This window comes from Puma concolor, chromosome D3 (assembly GCF_028749965.1).
Source record: "Puma concolor isolate L17-30 chromosome D3, mPumCon1.1.hap2, whole genome shotgun sequence".
Taxonomy (NCBI): Eukaryota; Metazoa; Chordata; class Mammalia; order Carnivora; family Felidae; genus Puma; species Puma concolor.
Window position 1 is genome coordinate 7199605 of NC_141678.1, and position 19115 is coordinate 7218719.

The window sequence follows — 19115 nt, forward strand, 5'->3', positions numbered from 1 at the left end:
CCCAGCAAGCTGTGCGACGCACCGGGCCTCATCCCCCTTTGTGCCATCCGGGTCTCTCGCGCGAGCGATTTAGTCTGTGGCGAAGCGTCGGGTCGGCCGGTACTGTTGAGAGCGGCAAGTGGAGGCGCCGCACTAGCGGCAAGGACTCTGGACTATGGCGGTAGGTGCCAACTCTGGGTTTAAAGCCGGGGATGTTTTTCTGCTACTCTCCAAAGAGTGGGTGAACGGCTCCCAGAGCTGTTGTCCGCGCGTGTGTGTGGACAAAATGGCGCCGCGGCCTTTTTCTGCGCCCGCCATCATGGCTGCCTGCTGTAGGGAGGGGGAAATGAGGCGGTGTCGATGGGGGTGGGGAGCCTCAGGGAGTGTCTTTTTTTTTCCAGAACTTTCCTCATCTTTTTTCCAGCCCTGTATTCTTTCTGACCCACGGACCGGCGTCCAGTTTAGCTTACTCATTGTTAGTGGTTTATATTGAGTTCCATTAGGGCTTGGGAATTTATGTCCGTGTTGGGGAAGGGCTGGGGAAGAGAGAAAAAGCATGCGGGGGGGGGGGGGGGGCGAGGGTCTTGGAAAAGTATTGGGTCAAAAAGGCGTTGTCTGTAGTGGGAAAAGAGTCATAGCAGGTTTTTTTGGTTTTGGGGTTTTATTTTGGTTTGGGTTGGGTTTTTTTGCTTACGCTCAGTAGGATTCTAGTTGCATAATTTCAATTAGTGTTTCTCCTGTTAAAACCTTAATTTGTTTTTAGTAAGGACCTGAGGAAGATGCTGCTCAAAAGGAGTAAAAAAAATTCGGCTTAATTACGGGAAGGCTTTGGAGCTACGATTTCTGATTGTTCTGTTTCCGAAGAGGCTCGTGATGTAATCATTTTGAAGTCTTTGAAAAGCATTATAATAAAGCCTTATCATTGCTGTTGTTTCTTTAAATTTAGGAACCCTGCGTTGACCCGTTTAATTTTAAATAAGAACAATGGTGCTTAAAAAAAAAGTCTGCTTTTGAGTATAAGATGCCCAATTCTGGTGGATCGCGTATTGTGATTACCTCATTTTTACTGAAACTGTTTAAAAAAAAAATGCAAGCATTTTGTATTCCTTTCCACTGGAAAGAAAAGTTCTGTTTACTCCTTTTCGAAAACAAGTAGGGCTATAATCATAACGAAAAATTTATTATTTGCTCTTTTATAAAAATTAGGGTTTCTGGAATTAGGATGGTTTCTGCACTCCCTCCTCCAATGCCTAATTGAATTAACCGATTTTTGATAAGGTTTCAAACAATTGGAAGCCTTTTTTTATATTTGTGCAACTAATCGATGTAATGTTTTCCTTTGTTTAGTGTTTTGGGCCCCTTAAGGTACTTTAAATAAAGAATAGCATTGTTTTACTTGGGCTCAAATTTAAAAACGAAGCCATTTCAAACATTTGGACCTGCAGTGCCTCGTTCAATAAAAAGACACAGTCCTCTGGAGAAGTGGCCTAGTATTAGATTCACTGTACCTTCTTTGCACTGGAAAAAGATTTGTGTACTTGGTCTTGAGCGTTATTAGGGTTTAAAAAAAGATAAAAATGTTAGGATAACTGGTGGCCTTCTGAAAAAGCAAATGCTAGAGTAGAAGACGGCTTTGCAATTAGCATTTAAGATTCTTACGTACCTCTCTGCTAAATCGAAATAAAGTTAAGAACTTATCAGAGAAATTTTATTCAGTTGGGTTTTGTTTTTGTTTTTTGGGGTTTTTTTGGATACTTTTTATTAGGCTATTACTATAAAATAGCCTTATGGAAATAAGGGCCAACTGGCTACCTATCATTCATACCTATTTAGTGTTAGTACGGTTTTTGTTGTATATATTTTACAGATGAAAATGGCTTTTTGGTATAAGTTATTAGTTTCTATTACTGGATGTCTTCCCTTATGCCATGGGCATTTGACTTCCCTATTGCCAGGCTTCTATGATGCACGTAAATAAACTTGACTGAAAACTTGTACTACCTGGGCTAGATGCTGATTTTTCCGTGGAAAGGTCGTTTATAGTTCTAGTCATGATCTCTGAAAAAGTGAATGACATGTGCCAGTGGTTCTGCAGCATGCCCCCAAGAGGAGTGATAGCAGTGCTTAAGTTTTTGCAGTTTTACCAAGTGTAAGCTTTACTAGCACTTAACATCACAGACATCTCTGAAGTAGCCCATAAGGATAATGATGAGAAGGAGAATTAAAAGAAAATGGGTAATGTGAAAATCATGATTAATTGATACAGCTTGATTTATTAGAAAGTAGAGCACAAAGAGCATCTTAGGGGAGCTTTGCTGTAAGATAAAGTTGAACTCGAATCTATGCGATGAAAGCTTTCACCACAAAAATTTTATGATTCCAGAAATCACCCATACATAGAAAACTGATGAGACCCTTGAATGATTCTAAGAACCTCTCCAGTAGTTAGTTGTTTCCTTTGTTTGCTTTTTTTTTTTTAACCATTGTCAGAGGCTTAACACATTTATGTCTTTCATCCCAACTAAGCTTGTAAATCTTTCAGCATTTTATTCTTTGAGTCTAGCATTGAGTTTGGCACATTTGTGACTCTTCAGTAAATAGTTGTTGAAATAGTGCAATTTCTCCCCCTTCATTTGTTAAATTACTCCCCTTTTAGTTTACTTGGCATTTGTTTTCTGGACTAATCTTCCTAAAGGAAGGAGAAATTCATTGTCATGTGATTTTTTTCCTCCTGCTGAAAATTTATAGTGATTCCCTTTTTATCCAATACAGATTTTTCTGTAAAGACCATGGTAGTAAGTATTCTAGACATTGTGGACAACATACATTTTCTGTCTGATTTCTTGCTTAATCTTTTTAAAAATGTAAAACCATTCTTAGGTCAAGGGCCAAATGGTCCACCTTCTGAATACTACTGAAACGGTTTCCCCTGCCTTTTATCAAAATCTGATTTGGGAACAGTTCAGGTTTTAGCTTCTTGAAGCTTTTTTCTATGACTCATTTAAATCAATGTCTTTTTTGTATGATGCTGCTGTTTGTAATTTGGACTGCACAGTTAAACAGCCATAGAAATACTTTTTTTTTTTTAACTGGAAATTAGTAACAAGAATTCATTTGTTTGATTGCTGTGCTGAGTAGTTTGTTGAGCAAGGCAGGTGAAATTGCCTTCTATAAACTGGAAAACAAAACTGATATTTAGATGAAAAAATCTAAGGACTCTTTGGAAAGTATACGTACAATTTAATTTTTTTTTTAATTGCATTGTGAAAATCTATAAAATGCTTTAAAGCAGAAACAACTTAATGTTTCCATAGCCCAGAGCATATGTGAGGAGAGGCAGACCATATTTTGCAGCAGCACTGTGCCAGGGGGCTGTTTTCATTAAAGAGGGTTAATGAAATTAAGATTGGGTTCTCAGATAGGTAAGTTAATTTTCTGTTTATTCTTTTATAATCTAGAAGCATTCTCTCTGCTGTTTTCTTAGATTTTACAGACTTGAGTCTCTAAATTTTACCAACTTATTTTAAATGCTTTTTTAGTGTATGCTATTTTAAAATAAGCATATTGGTAAAGTCAGGTAAATGACTTCACAAATCTGAAATGGTCTATATATTTTCTGTTTGAATGTACTTTGAAAATACTTGGAGCCCTCTTCTTCCCCCGTTTTTAAAGTTATGAAAATAAGGATTTTTTAAAGTTAAAGACATCAGTCTAATCGTATATATTTTTATTACTGGGTTAGTCATTTCAATTTATTTAGGTTTATCAGGTACAACGAATAGGTACTTAGAAATTAGCCTTCTGATTTATTGATTTTTTTTTTTTAACTCAAGGATCATTCTCTTCCCTCCCTTTCTTTTAAGAAATTGGAACATTTTAAATGTAATTAAGAACTTACAATCATTTTTCTTTAAACTTCTAGGCTAGTGACACAGAGCGAGATGGACTAGCCCCAGAAAAGACATCCCCAGATAGAGATAAGAAAAAAGAGCAGTCAGATGTATCTATTTCTCCTAGAGCCTCAAAACATCATTACTCAAGATCACGATCAAGGTCAAGAGAAAGAAAACGAAAGTCAGGTATGAGTTGTTGGAACTGTAACTACCACTATCAGCATTTGTTATAATCCATTTAGATGTGTGTGTAAAACATACATTTAGTTTTTGATACAATTAATGTTTTTTTCCCCCAATTGAGAAATGAATAAAAGTACATTGGTGATTTTCTGGAGAATTTTTTAATTATGAAAAACATAAATGTCTTCATGGAGAAATTTATAACTTCTTCAAAGGCAAATGTGTGTGTGTGCATATATATATATACACACACACACACACACATATTTTTCGAAATGTTTTTATGTCACAAAAATTATTTGTGTCACAATAATTATTTGTCAACCCTGAGATGTTTAAATTTCATTTTTTCAACATTGGGAAAATGTTTTTGAAAGCTGTGGTCTGGGCAGTGGTATGTTTTTCTGGAGTTCTTTAACATGCTTTGATATATAATACAAGAACGTGTTTAACCTTGTGTTTTGATTAATTTAATGTTAGAACATTTCTGAAGCAAGAGATTTTGGCGTTTTGAGACGTTCCTTACTCGTTAACCTGAAAAAGAATAGATTGATATGATATAGGAAGCGTGACGTTTTGCTGTATTTTTTTTTCAACTTTTTTTTTTTTCTTTTCCTTTTTAATTTATTTTTGGGACAGAGGGAGACAGAGCATGAACGGGGGAGGGGCAGAGAGAGAGGGAGACACAGAATCAGAAACAGGCTCCAGGCTCCGAGCCATCAGCCCAGAGCCCGATGCGGGGCTCGAACTCACGGACCGCGAGATCGTGACCTGGCTGAAGTTGGACGCTTAACCAACTGCGCCACCGAGGCGCCCCTGTATTTTTTTAACTAGTACTGCTATATAATGAAGAGGTTAAGTGAAAAGTAGAATGGTAATGAGTTAAGAGAATTTTAAGACCTGAGCTCTAGTTATTTATCCTTTGTGCCCACAGATAATTACCTATAAGATAGTTCAGATATATATTTTTACATATATATTTGAAACTGTACAGTATTAAAATCAGTTTTGAATGGAAATTATTCTAAACTATAGCACCCTTCTCACCACTTAAGCCAAATACAGTTCAACCTGTTTCTTTTTTTGCATTCTTGTTTTGTTTTTCTTGTGTACCTCTGTTAAGCCCTTTTATAAATTTTCTGTGGACTGGAAAACAAGATGGGGTAGTCAGAATGTTTTGTAAATTAAGAGTCTGTGACAAACTGAAAGACAATATCTGTTTTTGACTTGTCATGGAGGGTTTTTTTTGTGTGGTGTTTTTTTTTTTTTTTTTTTTTTGCTTTCAGTTATATCTCGTTTGTACAGATGGCTTGATTTGTTTCAAATACATACAGTTTTAACTAGAATAATCCCACCTTGCCATAAAAAGATAGTCTTTGAAAGTTAGTAAGTAGAATTTTAATTAAGCAAAATGGGCTAGAGTCTGTTAAGGGTCTGACTCTTGATCTCAGGTTGGTGAGTTTAAGCCCCACATTGGGCTCCACGCAAGGCATGAAGCCTACTTTAAAAAGGCTGGGGAAGGGGCGCCTGGGTGGCGCAGTCGGTTAAGCGTCCGACTTCAGCCAGGTCGCGATCTCGCGGTCCGTGAGTTCGAGCCCCGCATCAGGCTCTGGGCTGATGGCTCAGAGCCTGGAGCCTGTTTCCGATTCTGTGTCTCCCTCTCTCTCTGCTCCTCCCCCGTTCATGCTCTGTCTCTCTCTGTCCCAAAAATAAATAAACGTTGAAAAAAAAAAAATTTTTTTAAAAAAAAGGCTGGGGAAGAAGGACTGGAAATTGTCTTTTACCTAACTATTAGAATTTGCTTTTGAGATATTTCTGTATCTTTGTTTATGGTGAACTTTTGTATGTGTTTACAGATAATGAAGGAAGAAAACACAGGAGCCGGAGCAGAAGCAAAGAGGTAATTAACACTTTGTAGTGAATAGGCACTTTAAAATTCTTGTAAAATATCTGGTAGAAATGTTTGTGTGAATATATGATTTCATCAAGGTAAGTACCAAAACTTGAAATTTAAAAGGTTAATTGGGTTATAAAATAAGCATGATATGGATTCATCATTGTTCAAGAAGATAGTTGTTTATATGAAAAGTTCATTCAAAAATTATTAATTTTATTATGTTGTGAAAATATTCACAATAAAAATTTCATATGAAGATTATAATTGGTTTTTTTAGGCCTGTCACACAGAGCTTCCATTAATCTGAGGTCCCGAGTCTCCTTATGCCTGACGACTGCTCAGGATTTTTAAATAGCAATCATCTTTAAGTAGCAATATCCTAGAGATCCGTGGGCTACTTTTTCTTTATGGAAGGTAACGAGAGTCCTCTTTTCGTTAGCAAACCAGTTCAATTTCCCTAAAAGTAGTATTGAATTTTGAAGTAAAAGGGTCTGTGAGGGACAGCTGGAAAGGTGGCGGTGACAGCAAAACTTGAGGAAAAAAGACAGCAGCTGTATTGCAGAGGAGTTAACTTGCTCGCCCACCTGAGAAGACAAGGGATGAGCCGACAAGGAAGAACAGAAGTAGGAGCCAAAAAGGGAGGAGAAGAATCTTATGGGGGCTGGGCAAGGGACTCCTAAAAAAAAAAAAAGAAAAAACGTGGGCAGGGACTTCACCTCTTCCCCTAATGGAAGCTCTGTTAAATTTTTAATTTAGGAGAGTTTTTGTGAAAATGACTATTTTGTTTAGCTCACATGATAACATTTCTATAATAAATCATACTCAGCGTGCTAATGCGCGAAGAGACTGAACTGAAGACGCTGCAGACTCAGATAGCAAAATAATAAGCCTACTTCATGATAAGGTAACTATTAGTCATTCAAACTCCTATTTCCCTTAAGTATATCTTAAATCAGTTAAGGGTTTTAATGTTTTTTTTTTTTAATAGTAATGTTATGTTTGGAAACCTGGATTGAAATAAACTCTAAAACCTTTGGAAGTTGAACCATTTAAAGCTTTTCCAGTTTGCCACTATATGGCAAAATCAAGGAAATAACTTTTATAAGTTCATATTATAGAGAACTGGCAATGAAAGTAAAATTTAGGTGTGTCTCCAGGTCTCTTGTTTTTCTGCAAAATATTAACTTACTATGATTCTTTTCAGATATATCATGCATGTTCCAAAATGTTTGGCCAAGTTTTTTGTTTTTAAGAAAAGTTAATCTTGAGTGGAAAGAAACATGCTATGGCCTGTTTGGGAAACATGAGATAAGTGTCCTGTTGTGGTAGAAAAGCAGTGTCCTGGGCATCAGAAGAACATGGGGTCTGGGTTCAGCTGCTACCATGTAGCTTTGTGACATTAGATCTTAGTATAGTCATACTTACAGTAAGGGGAATTTAGACCATCTGAATTTCCTTCCAGCTTTAAAATTGTGATTCTGAGATGTCTGGGATTTTAAGCCTTACCTAAAAGATGGGTTTGACAACTTAATGTGAGGAGATCTAATGTTTATCACTTGCTAATTTGGTGTGTGAGTGTAGGATGGAGACTTGATCATGCAATTAATTTTAGCTCAGTCTCTGAATGCAAATTTTGTGAAAGCAAAAGCCTTGGTTTTAAATCTTTCAGAGTATGGGGAAAGTAGGTATTGTATAATGGTGTAGGGATTAATTATATTATGCCTAGTTTGATTTTGTAAAAATTAAAACAGATACGGTTGCCATTTTCTACCCTAGGTACATGAAATGTAATAGAACTCCAAGCCCGTTGGGATATTGCAAGATGAAAAGTGATTGCATCACAGTTTAGACATTGGGAGAAAAATCAAGAGCCGTCTTTTAGAGAGAATGTGGCAGTATAGCTTTAAAAAGGACACTTCAACTCTGCGTAAAGTAACTTAAATTGCAGAAAATACTAATAATTAGTAAGATTAATCTTATTTAGCTACCTAATTGAAATGCGTTTTCTGGTGCATTTCTTTGTGTCCTGATCATCTTTGTTACTGTTTTTAAACGTAAATGATATGTACTCTGGTTTTAGAAGTTGATGTATATATGTGTATGTGGTTTGTTTCTCTAAAAGGTTTATTGGAAAATTTTGAAAGCTTTGATGTGTATCTCCCTTACTCTTTTAGATAAAAAAAAAAAAGAAACATCAGGGAATCCTTTTTTCTGATAATGATGGTTTTTCAATATTATTTCAACATTGAAAATCATTGTTTTAATTGTGTTAATTTGGGGAGGAAACTGCATTTGGGGGATTTATAAAGACAAAGATTAGTAGTATTCATCTGCAACATTGGGTGATGTGAAACTAGATCATTTTTTTTATTTGCCACACACTCCTAAGGTTACTAATGTTGCATCTCAACATTTTTGTCTACTGATACCCATACTAACTCTCTTTGTTGCACTATTTTCCTGAAAGAACCAACTTCTTCTTAAAACAGGCAAGAAGACATGAATCCAAAGATAAATCATCTAAGAAACACAAGTCTGAGGAACATAATGACAAAGAACATTCTTCTGATAAAGGAAGAGAACGACTAAATTCATCTGAAAATGGCGAGGACAGACACAAACGCAAAGAAAGAAAGTCATCAAGAGGCAGAAGTCACTCAAGATCTAGGTCTCGTGAAAGGTAAGTAGTTTGGGCATTTATAAGTGACTGCCATCCACAGAGCTATGTTATGGAAAGCTTCTCATTAATCCAGCAATACCCAAACAGTCTTAATTAGAAAATACATATATTTGGTGGGGCATCTGGGTGACTTGGTCAGTTGAGCAACTCTTGATTTTAGCTCAGATCATGATCTCATGGTTAGTGAGTTTGAACCCCACATCAGGCTCTGCACTGACAGGGAGGAGCCTACTTGGGGATTCTCACACGTATGTGTGCTCTCTCTCAAAATATGAAAGGAGAAGAAAATACATGTGTTTGTTAACTTGACCTATTCTCTTGCCTACTGATGTCCATTAGTTGCCGAAATCTTTGGGACATTGTTACCAGATAAAGGCAAAAATGGTGTCCAAGACTGGGGGGTAAAGGATGATGATTCACACATTCAGTTAGTGAAGTGCTTTTTTTGTTTGTTTTTAACTTTGTAATTTATCTGTTTCTTGTAGTTAAAAAGTTACATAGCTGAACTATGTTTAAGCCAATAAAATCCTTTTACATTGTTGGTGTAGAATTTGCTGATACTGTGTGGTATAGGTGAAAAGGTTTTTTTTAGAGACTGGGTCATGGCTGAAATTTTGTGGGAATTTTGCTTTAAGAAGCAGTGTTTAACATCATGTTTGGAGTTTGTGGAAATAGGTGGTATCAAACTGGGTCAAAATTTTTCAGTAATAGATTAACTTGTCATCTTTAAGTTGCATAAATACTCCGATGAGGCAATAGTAGACTTTAAACTATTAAACAGAATCTTAAGTTGGGGTAGGATGCATTGCATTTTTGGCATGTTACAGCTTTACTGTGTTTCTTCTGAGGCATCATCAAATAAGAATAAAGGCCCATTTGTTATAACTTCCTTCATTAAAAGCTTCAATTATCCTTTCTATATACAATACAGAGTAGTTTATAGCCTGATTTGACAGCACACACGGTAGATAATTAATTCATAATGTCTGTAGTTTGAAAAGATACACCTGTAAGTAACTACAAATTTGTGGGCTTTATTTTTAGGCGTCATCGTAGTAGAAGCAGAGAGCGGAAGAAGTCTCGATCCAGGAGTAGGGAGCGGAAGAAGTCAAGATCCAGAAGCAGAGAGAGGAAGAAATCAAGATCCAGAAGCCGGGAAAGAAAACGTCGGATCCGATCTCGATCCCGTTCAAGATCAAGACACAGGCATAGAAGCAGAAGCAGGAGTAGGACAAGGAGCAGAAGTCGGTAAGTAGTCATGATCATGAATAAAATTAGATAGGTCCCTCACAGGATCTGTTCATCTTCTCTCACTATGAAAACATCAAAATTGTGGATCAGAATTTTATTTAGAGTTATAAAATATATTGATCATGGGGCGCCTGCATGGCTCACTTGGTTAAGCATCTGAGTCTTGGTTTCAGCTCAGGTCATGATCTCGTGGTTCATGGGTTCAAGCCCCACGTTGGGCTCCCCACCATTACTGTGGGAGATTATCTCCATCTCTATGAAAATAAATAAACTTAAAAAAAATTTTTTTTTATCACATTCTGACCAATAAAGAACAAACCTGAACATTTGCATAGCATTCTTACATATATTTATTTAATCAGATACTCTGAAGTGTAGGTAGGAATAGTCCCATTAAAATCATAGTAGTAGCAAAACAATTGTTTTGTGAATTCAGACCATTGGACTTAACCTTAAGTAACTTGTCTAGGAAGCCTCAAATGATACAGTTATTATTTTTTTTTTTTAATTTTTTTTTTCCCAACGTTTATTTATTTTTGGGACAGAGAGAGACCGAGCATGAACGGGGGAGGGGCAGAGAGAGAGGGAGACACAGAATCGGAAACAGGCTCCAGGCTCTGAGCCATCAGCCCAGAGCCCGACGCGGGGCTCGAACTCCCGGACCGCGAGATCGTGACCTGGCTGAAGTCGGACGCTTAACCGACTGCGTTACCCAGGCGCCCCATGATATAGTTATTAAATAGTACTGTCAGGACCAAGTCCCAAGTGTGTCTGAATACGAGTGCTTAACCCACCACACTCTATATGCTATCTCAGACATTCAGAAAGATGAGCTTATTCAAACCTGACTTGTTTGAGGGGAGGCTTTAATTTGTTGAGACAGGAAGTGAAATAAGAGAAGGGCCACCTCGGTGGCTCAGTCACGTGAGCATCCTGACTCTTGATATTGGCTCAGGTCATGATCCCAGGGTCTTGGGATCAATCCCAGCATCAGCTCCATGCTGAGCATGGAACCTGCTTGGGATTCTCTCCCTCTGCCCCTCCCCCCATTTTCTCTAAAATAAAATAGAAAAAAATTTTTTAAAGCACAAGAGAAAAAATGTAAATATTCAGAGGATGTATTTATAATTATATTTACATAAGGCGGTTATTAATAGCATATGTATATGCAGAGGTCCTGATGTTAAAGTAATAGAAAAGCTTTTTTGTTAGCCTACTGCTCAAGTTAGTCTGTTAAGACTGAAATACAGGTAAAAGTAGACTGTGCTTATTACAGTAAGTTGGTTTATCACTTTTGATCACTACATCAGCTTTTTTTTTTTAATGTTTATTTATTTTTGAGAGAGAGAGAAAGAGAACACAAGCAAGGGAGGGGCAGAGAGAGAGGGAGACACAGAACCCTAAGCAGGATCCAGGCTCCTAGCTGTCAGCACAGAGCCAGATATGGGGCTGAAATTCCCAAGCTGTGAAACCTGAGCTGAAGTTGGATGCTTAACCAGCTGAGCTACCCAGGCATTCCAGTATATCAGTAGTTTTAGTTTGTAATAGGTTACTAATTTGAACTTTACCAGTTATGAGTTTTAGTGAATTTAGGGTAAATGGATTTCACCATTAACTACCATAATTTTTTTTTTTTTTTTTTTTTTTAAATTTTTTTTTCAACGTTTTTATTTATTTATGGGACAGACAGAGACAGAGCATGAACGGGGGAGGGGCAGAGAGAGAGGGAGACACAGAATCGGAAACAGGCTCCAGGCTCCGAGCCATCAGCCCAGAGCCTGACGCGGGGCTCGAACTCACGGACCGTGAGATCGTGACCTGGCTGAAGTCGGACGCTTAACCGACTGCGCCACCCAGGCGCCCCAACTACCATAATTTTTATTCTCCATTTGGACAATACAGGCCATTATTTATGGCATTTCTAGCTTTTTTTTTTTTTTTTTTTTTTAATGGCAATTCTAGTTTTGGCCACTGTTACTCCACTCTGATTGCTGCCTGTTTTTTGTTTTATTTTTAATCTTTAATTTTCCTAATTCTTTTGTTCTGATAACGTGCTTTGGATTTTTAACATTTATGGACTAATTCATTGTAGATTAAAATACTAGGAACATTTAAACTATGGATCTTGCTACTAGGGATTTATCCTATATATTCACCTATGTAAACATAAAATAGTATAAAGTCTGTCTTTGTAACACTGTAAGAGCAAAAGACTGGAAACATTCTAAATGTCTGTAACTGGGATGGTTAAATGAACTTGCAGAAAACTAGCAGCACGTTCAAGGAACCTTGATACCTTGTGGAAGCTGTAGGGCAGAGGTGGAGAGGAAAGGGTTTGAAGTATATTATCTACTGTTTGGTACCCATGTAAATATAATTGGTTTTGATTAAGTGAGGTAATTATTATTACTTGGCTGTATTGCAACATGTGAAATATGATTTATCACAGAGATAGAAAGAAGAGAATTGAAAAACCAAGAAGATTTAGCAGAAGTTTAAGCCGAACTCCCAGTCCACCTCCCTTCAGAGGCAGAAACACAGCAATGGATGCACAAGAAGCTTTAGCTAGGAGGTTCGTATGTTTTCTATTGATGTGTTTTTCATTTTTTTCAACTGGAAGTAGATACTCAATTGTGTGGACAAAGTGAATGGTTTCAGAGTATAAGTTAAATGATTAAATCTAGCTATGCTATTGTGCCAGCTCTGTGATGTAGAACTAATAAGTAAGTAATTTGTTAATTCTCATTTTAAACATTTACCAGTTTGTCCAACTGGAGAGATTACAATGTCTGCAACAGTTTGTTTTTTTCCCTTCGTGATTAACTGTTTCATTTTTCTCAAATTTAGGCTTATAAATACTTTTGGTTTGCAATTGAAACTCTTAAAAACTCTTAAATTTCGCCTCTGAAATTGCTTAACATTGCAAGGTGATTTATTTGATCTTGTAAATTTTACTGCTGATAGCATGAGATTGTTGTATGGTTTAATTCTGAAATAATGTCAAAGATGTTCTGATAATTGTGGGATGACACACAGTAGGGCTGTCTGGCCAAAGCGTGCAAAATCATTGAAAGAACTGCCTTATAGAGAGAGGGAAGAAGTAAAGTAAAATCCAAGTGCTTGTTTGCAGGTTTTCCCATATTCTGAAAACTATACTTTTGATTTGGGGTTTTTTCCCTTATGAAATTGAGTTTGTATTTTTTTTTTCATTACAAAAATACAGTTATCACAATGTAACCTGATGGGCTGCTGCCCTGTGAACCCAGCCTGGCAGAAACTCCAGCTGAACAGCAGCAGCAGCAAAGGTGTGAGCTCGCCCCTTCTTCATTCCATTCACCTTAGTGAATGGTGTTAATTCCAACCTGCAATGGCCATTTTAAATATGCAACCAATAATAGTCAATTATATTTTCTTCCTGAAACTAAAATCAACAAAATTAAGAAGTAATTTAGAATAGTATTGAACTAATCTATAAAGAATAGCCGATTAAGCCTGGCCAGTATTTTTTTAAGCCCTGTATTCTTATTAAGTTGGGTGTGTTCTAATTTGGGGCTTTTATTACTTTTGAAGCTGTTTCTAGCATCTAAAACTATTTTGACTTAAATAATCTGCTTAGTGATTTTCAGATAAATGTATATGAAATAACTTTTTTCAGAATACCAGATTGCTCTTTGGCTAATTTGAAGTTTGAAGGGAAATCTTTGGTTAATAAGAAACTGTAGTATGTAGACCGTTGTTGTTCCTTTTTTAAAAAAATAAGGACGAAATTTTTAAACTCATTTGAAAATATTTTTCACATATGTGGACCAACATTTTAATGTTATCCCTAATCAGCAACTTTTATCCCCAAGGACAAAATCAAGTCTGTACTGTTTCTTTGTTGCATATGTGATCAATAAATGGGAATAAAATTATAGATTGTTATATTCATGTAATGTAAATTTTAGCAATTGTTAAAGTGAATGCCCATTTGCCATCACTGTATTTTACTACTTGTAGTACCCCAAAACAAAATCTTTTCCCTAATTTTTGTCCTTTTATACCAAATTGAAGGAGGAAGGGGTGGCTTTTAACTTATGATTGGGAAATCAGTAATTCTTTGAAGAAAAGAGGCTTCTCTTTCAGGAACTCATGAAGATGGTATTACTTACAACTTGCTATATAAGAAATAGATATTGGCTTGACAGTATGTTTAGTATATGTATGTATTAGTGAATTTAGAGTGAACCAGAACCTGGTTTTCTTTCATTTGGAGATGAATTTATTTATGTTTCATGTTTCCAGTTCAAGACTGAATAATTTTTATTTTTTCAAAATACTCTCCGTGAGAACTGTGTGTTAAAACTATTCCAGTTTTGGGTTATTCCGTGAATTTAAAAATGTTTAAAACAAGTACTGAAATAGTTCTTTTAACTGGCTGATATGTTAAGAACGAATGCTTTTTTTTTCCCATATTCAGATACCAATGTGTTAAATTTAATTTAAAATTCTATATTGTCTAGTGTCTGTACATGTGGAGAAGTACAAAGATAAATAATGGTTTTATATTGAGTGTTATTTTAAATTCAATGCAATTGTTATTGACAGGTTGGAAAGGGCAAAGAAATTACAAGAACAGCGAGAAAAAGAAATGGTTGAAAAACAAAAACAACAAGAAATAGCTGCAGGTAATTTATTTTCTTTATTATGGAAGTGTATGGCATTTCCTTATAGAAAATTTGAAAAATTCAGAAAAATAATGGAAGCAAATCACCCGTGATCTTTGCTAGCCAGCAGTGCACAGTAAACCTTTCTTTGTTTTGGTTAATGTTACTGAAATGTGGACAACTTACTTTTTGATGTTAACTTTCATACCTCATAATTTCTTTGTGCATATATGTTTCTTAATTAGTTGATGGACGTAATTTTGGCAAGTGAATAGTCACTGTTCTTGTTTAAACTTTAGCCGTACTACACGTCTTTTAGTCATGATTTTTGAGAAAATGCAGTTTAATAAAATGGCTAGACCTGGATAAGAAATCAAGACTTTCGACATAACACAAACATTGCCTGATTGAAGATGATCAGAGAGTGCTTGTTGAATTGTATGGAATGTAATCTGGAAGGTGTTTTTTTGTTGACATTTCTAGTCAATTGGTGGTGCTTGAAATTATCTAAAATTGTACAAATTGTTATTTTCCTCAAAACTTTCATAACTGGATTGCCACGATATTAGTAATGGAGAGAACTTTTTAAGCTTATATCCTGGACTGACAGAAAAATACTTAGAACAGTCTGTTCACAGAAAATTGATGCAGTTCCTGAATCAACCACTTAAAATGGAAACACCAGGCATGGCATTTAACCTTTATAGGACTTGGGCTTAGTATTTGTTTTACGTGTGTCTTCCTTAATATCTTAAATACTCGTTTAAGATCAAATAAATGTCTTAAATCCTTTTGTAAGCTTAAAGACTGTAAAAATGAAAGTTTTTAGGGGTGCCTGGGTGGCTTAGTTCAGCATCTGACTTCAGCTCAGGTCATCTCACGGTTCCTGAGTTCGAGCCCCATGTTGGGCTGTTTTTATTGTGTTACAAGTTAGCTACAAGCACCATAGTTCATTTTCATTGAAATCATGAATCTTTTTACTGTTTGTAGAATCCTTACTATTTTCAGATACGTAAAGTACGTATAAAGGATCACATCCAGGAAATCTTATAAGTACGTCCAATAAATTTTTACTAAACTGTTAACTGCTTTATAAACTAACATGCATTTCCTTATTTTGGTGAAAATATTCTGCCTTTTTGTAGATTAGTTCTTACATGTAAACGCACTGCTGTAAATTAGGAGGTTTGCTTTGCTTAGTCTAGAAATCTATACTTCCCTTCTCTTCAGCAGCTGCAGCCACCGGAGGTTCTGTTCTCAATGTTGCTGCCTTGTTGGCATCAGGAACGCAAGTTACCCCTCAGATAGCTATGGCAGCTCAGATGGCTGCCCTGCAGGCTAAAGCTTTGGCAGAGACCGGAATAGCTGTACCTAGCTATTACAACCCAGCAGCTGTGAATCCAATGAAATTTGCTGAACAAGAGAAAAAAAGGAAAATGCTTTGGCAGGGCAAGAAAGAAGGGGTAAGTTCTTTAATTCCTCTTTATTGTCATTTATACCTAATAAGTAGTTGTTTAGAGCAACAGTGGATTGGAAAGGATTGGTTTGGGTTTATTATTCTGCAAACCTGATTGGAATAGTTTAATTTGCCACAGTTACTTAATTTTGGAAAAAGCATGATCTAAGTCCAGTTTTAGGAAAAAACAAAAACAAAAAAACAGTATTCCTGTAAATTTATAATGGGTGAAGAAGCTGCTTCTTAGCTTAAGTTTTTTCCATGAAGGATATAATGTGAAGTACTTCTATTTCTTTGTTTCATTACATTGTAATAGGAACCTTAAAATAATGATAATGATAAACTCCATTGGTAGAATGCCATAAATGCTGTTGTTTCTTTTACAGAGAGATTTAGTAACCTGATAAAAGAGAACCTAAATTTTATGTATTCTAAAAGTTGAGTGTTTCTTAACAGGACAAATCCCAGTCTGCTGAAATATGGGAAAAATTGAATTTTGGAAACAAGGACCAAAATGTCAAGTTCAGGAAACTAATGGGTATTAAGGTGAGTTACATGGTTGGAATTAAAATTCATATTAATGTTTTCAGGTTAACATTGTTCCTCCATCTAAAAGTTATTTCAGTAATGTGTCAACTTTGGGTTCTTTCTGATGCTTTCTTGTTAATGTTCTTCAGATTAATTTCACAGAATTATGTTATCACTAGTTAGTTGACAATACAAATTATTCAATTTAAATTAACATGTTGATTATAACTTGCTTATACCTTAGATGAACCATTTTTAAGATTGTAAGCTTTACTTAGTAAATACAGTTTCCAGGGAGTTTTTTAAAATTTTTCTTTTTTTTTTTTTCAACGTTTCAAGTTTTTATTTAGATTTTTTTTTTCCCCTGAGTAAAGTGTAAATGTACAGGTCCAGTATTAGATTTAATATAACAATTGGGAAAAATTCACAAATGCTCAGGTATTATTACTTAAGGGAATGTGTTTTTTCATCGAAAGGGTATTTGGCTTAAAGCAAGCTGCACTGAACTGGCTGTTTTGGAACAATGCCAGAGGACCTTTGCATCTGCTGCTAGCTTTCCCTGTCCTTTTCTTCCCTCAGGTCCCTGCATCATTCTTGGTTTCTGCTCACATGTCAACTTCTTTATAGTCCTGTCTCACCTGCTTTTTTTTTCTTTTTTTTTTTTTTTAATTTTTCAATGTTTATTTTGAGACAGAGCATGAGCGGGGGAGGGGCAGAGAGCAAGAGGGAGACACAGAATCCGAAGCAGTTTGCAGACTGAGCTGTCAGCACAGAGCCCAGCGTAGGTTTCCTATTGACAAGCCATGAGATCATGACCTGAACCGAAGTCGGATGCTTAACTGACTGAGCCACCCAGGCACTCTTCACCTGCCTTTTTAAAATAGCATATCTCCTGGTCCTTCCCAATACTTAGAACATTGCCTTGTACTTCATACATGCTAAATGGATGAATGGGAGCTAAATAAGGTCAAATCCGTATCCTAAAAAATGTGATTTATCCTAAGTGCTGTCAAGTGAGAAAAACCTTTTTTCTCATCTGTGTTAATTTTAACAATATATTTTTTATCTGATGTTTAGAGCGAAGATGAAGCTGGATGTAGCTCAGTTGATGAAGAAAGTTACAAGACTTTGAAGCAACAGGAAGAAGTATTTAGAAATCTAGATGCTCAGTATGAAATGGCAAGATCACAGACCCACACACAAAGAGGAATGGGATTGGGTTTCACATCATCAATGCGAGGAATGGATGCAGTTTGAAAAAGATCAGACCTACTGTTTGGGACTTTATAGACTTCTGGTTCTGATGTCAGGTCCTTGTTCACCAAACAGCTAGCATTCTAGCTTGCATGGGTGTTGCATTGACTTTAATTTATTGAAAAATACGATTTTTTGTAAATATCAGATCAGTGATACTGGTGTTAGTGTTGTAATCAGGTTAAACACACTTCCATTAAACTTGACAGGACTATAGAAGGACAATATTTTTTAGTTCATGAATTCTACTTTTCAAATATATAAAAGCTGCAGGTGGGATAAAATCTCATACATGGATATTTCGTGTCCGCTGTCTTGTGTACTTTTGTACTTAACCTTGTACAGTTATTTTCATCTCTTGAAACATGAAAGAAATGTTATGTAGATGTTCTTTAGAAGATCTGGCCATTTGGTACATAATCCAGCACAAATAAGCTGGGTGGTGATGATAATAAAAATGGTTTTCTCAAAACTGGTGTTAATTTAAGTTACCTGGAATTCTTATTTGAATTTGTTTGATGGGTTTTGTAGCATTTTGCAATTGCTATTAGAGAACACTAGGTAGAAATTCCTTTTTTTTTTTTTTAACAGTTAAATATGCTCTAGGCAATACCACAGTGAGCAAAAATGTAAAAAGTTGGGAGGAATAACAAACATTAAATTAATACTGTTTTCCTACTACTCTAAGGAACAGAATCGGTGTACAATATTTGTTCAATATTCCATGTTATTCAGGAAATAGATTAATACATTAAAGGGATGTAAGCACTTTTATTTTAATAAAGTGCCTTGTAACAAGTTCTTGGTATGCCCTTTGCTCATTATCCCTTTGAAGTCTTCACTAGTACTAAAATGTTAGAAAACTACTTTGTCACTAAATTAAATAGGGCATAAACAGGGTGGAGGGGGAGAACCGCAGAACTTGTAATTCATTTGCTTTTATTACTACAAAGTCATAATTTTCACCTTTCCCTAGAAAAATTCGTTGGAAAACAACTTTATAATGTAGTAGCACAATACAACAAGGGAAGCATGCTTAATGGTAAAAACTTAACACCTTTTTTTTTTTTTTTCAACGTTTTTTTGGGACAGAGAGAGACAGAGCATGAACGGGGGAGGGGCAGAGAGAGGGAGACACAGAATCGGAAATAGGCTCCAGGTTCTGAGCCATCAGCCCAGAGCCTGATGCGGGGCTCGAACTCACGGACCGCGAGATCGTGACCTGGCTGAAGTCGGGCGCTTAACCGACTGCGCCACTCAGGCGCCCCTTTTTTTAAATTATTTTTGAATGTTTATTTTTGAGACAGAGACAAGAGCATGAGCGGGGGAGGGGCACAGAGGGAGACAC

The 19115-nt window shown here is 36.1% G+C and overlaps 1 protein-coding gene across 5 annotated transcripts; it reads left to right on the forward strand.

Annotated features, from left to right (window-relative positions):
• Positions 1-3: 3 nt before the first annotated feature.
• RSRC2 (arginine and serine rich coiled-coil 2) lies at positions 4-18565 on the forward strand. Of its 5 annotated transcripts, none has more exons than XM_086681595.1 (10): positions 4-160; positions 3902-4058; positions 5912-5955; positions 8420-8632; positions 9677-9880; positions 12333-12455; positions 14471-14550; positions 15760-15992; positions 16442-16531; positions 17591-18565. In XM_086681595.1, exons 2-10 carry the CDS (start codon positions 3978-3980, stop codon positions 17768-17770), a joined length of 1248 nt encoding a protein of 415 aa, XP_086537721.1. In that variant the 5' UTR covers positions 4-160; positions 3902-3977; the 3' UTR covers positions 17771-18565. The 5 variants fall into 5 exon arrangements, with proteins under 5 accessions (XP_086537721.1, XP_086537722.1, XP_025788937.1 ...); XM_086681596.1 differs by having other exon boundaries at positions 15763-15992; XM_025933152.2 differs by having other exon boundaries at positions 8442-8632.
• Positions 18566-19115: the final 550 nt, after the last annotated feature.

Bases quoted from the DNA above. Each gene is read 5' to 3' on its own strand.
- RSRC2 (XM_025933152.2), top strand. The intron at 5,956-8,441 runs GTAATTAACACT...TTCTTAAAACAG, and splicing joins GCCGGAGCAGAAGCAAAGAG to GCAAGAAGACATGAATCCAA. The intron at 8,633-9,676 runs GTAAGTAGTTTG...CTTTATTTTTAG, and splicing joins AGATCTAGGTCTCGTGAAAG to GCGTCATCGTAGTAGAAGCA.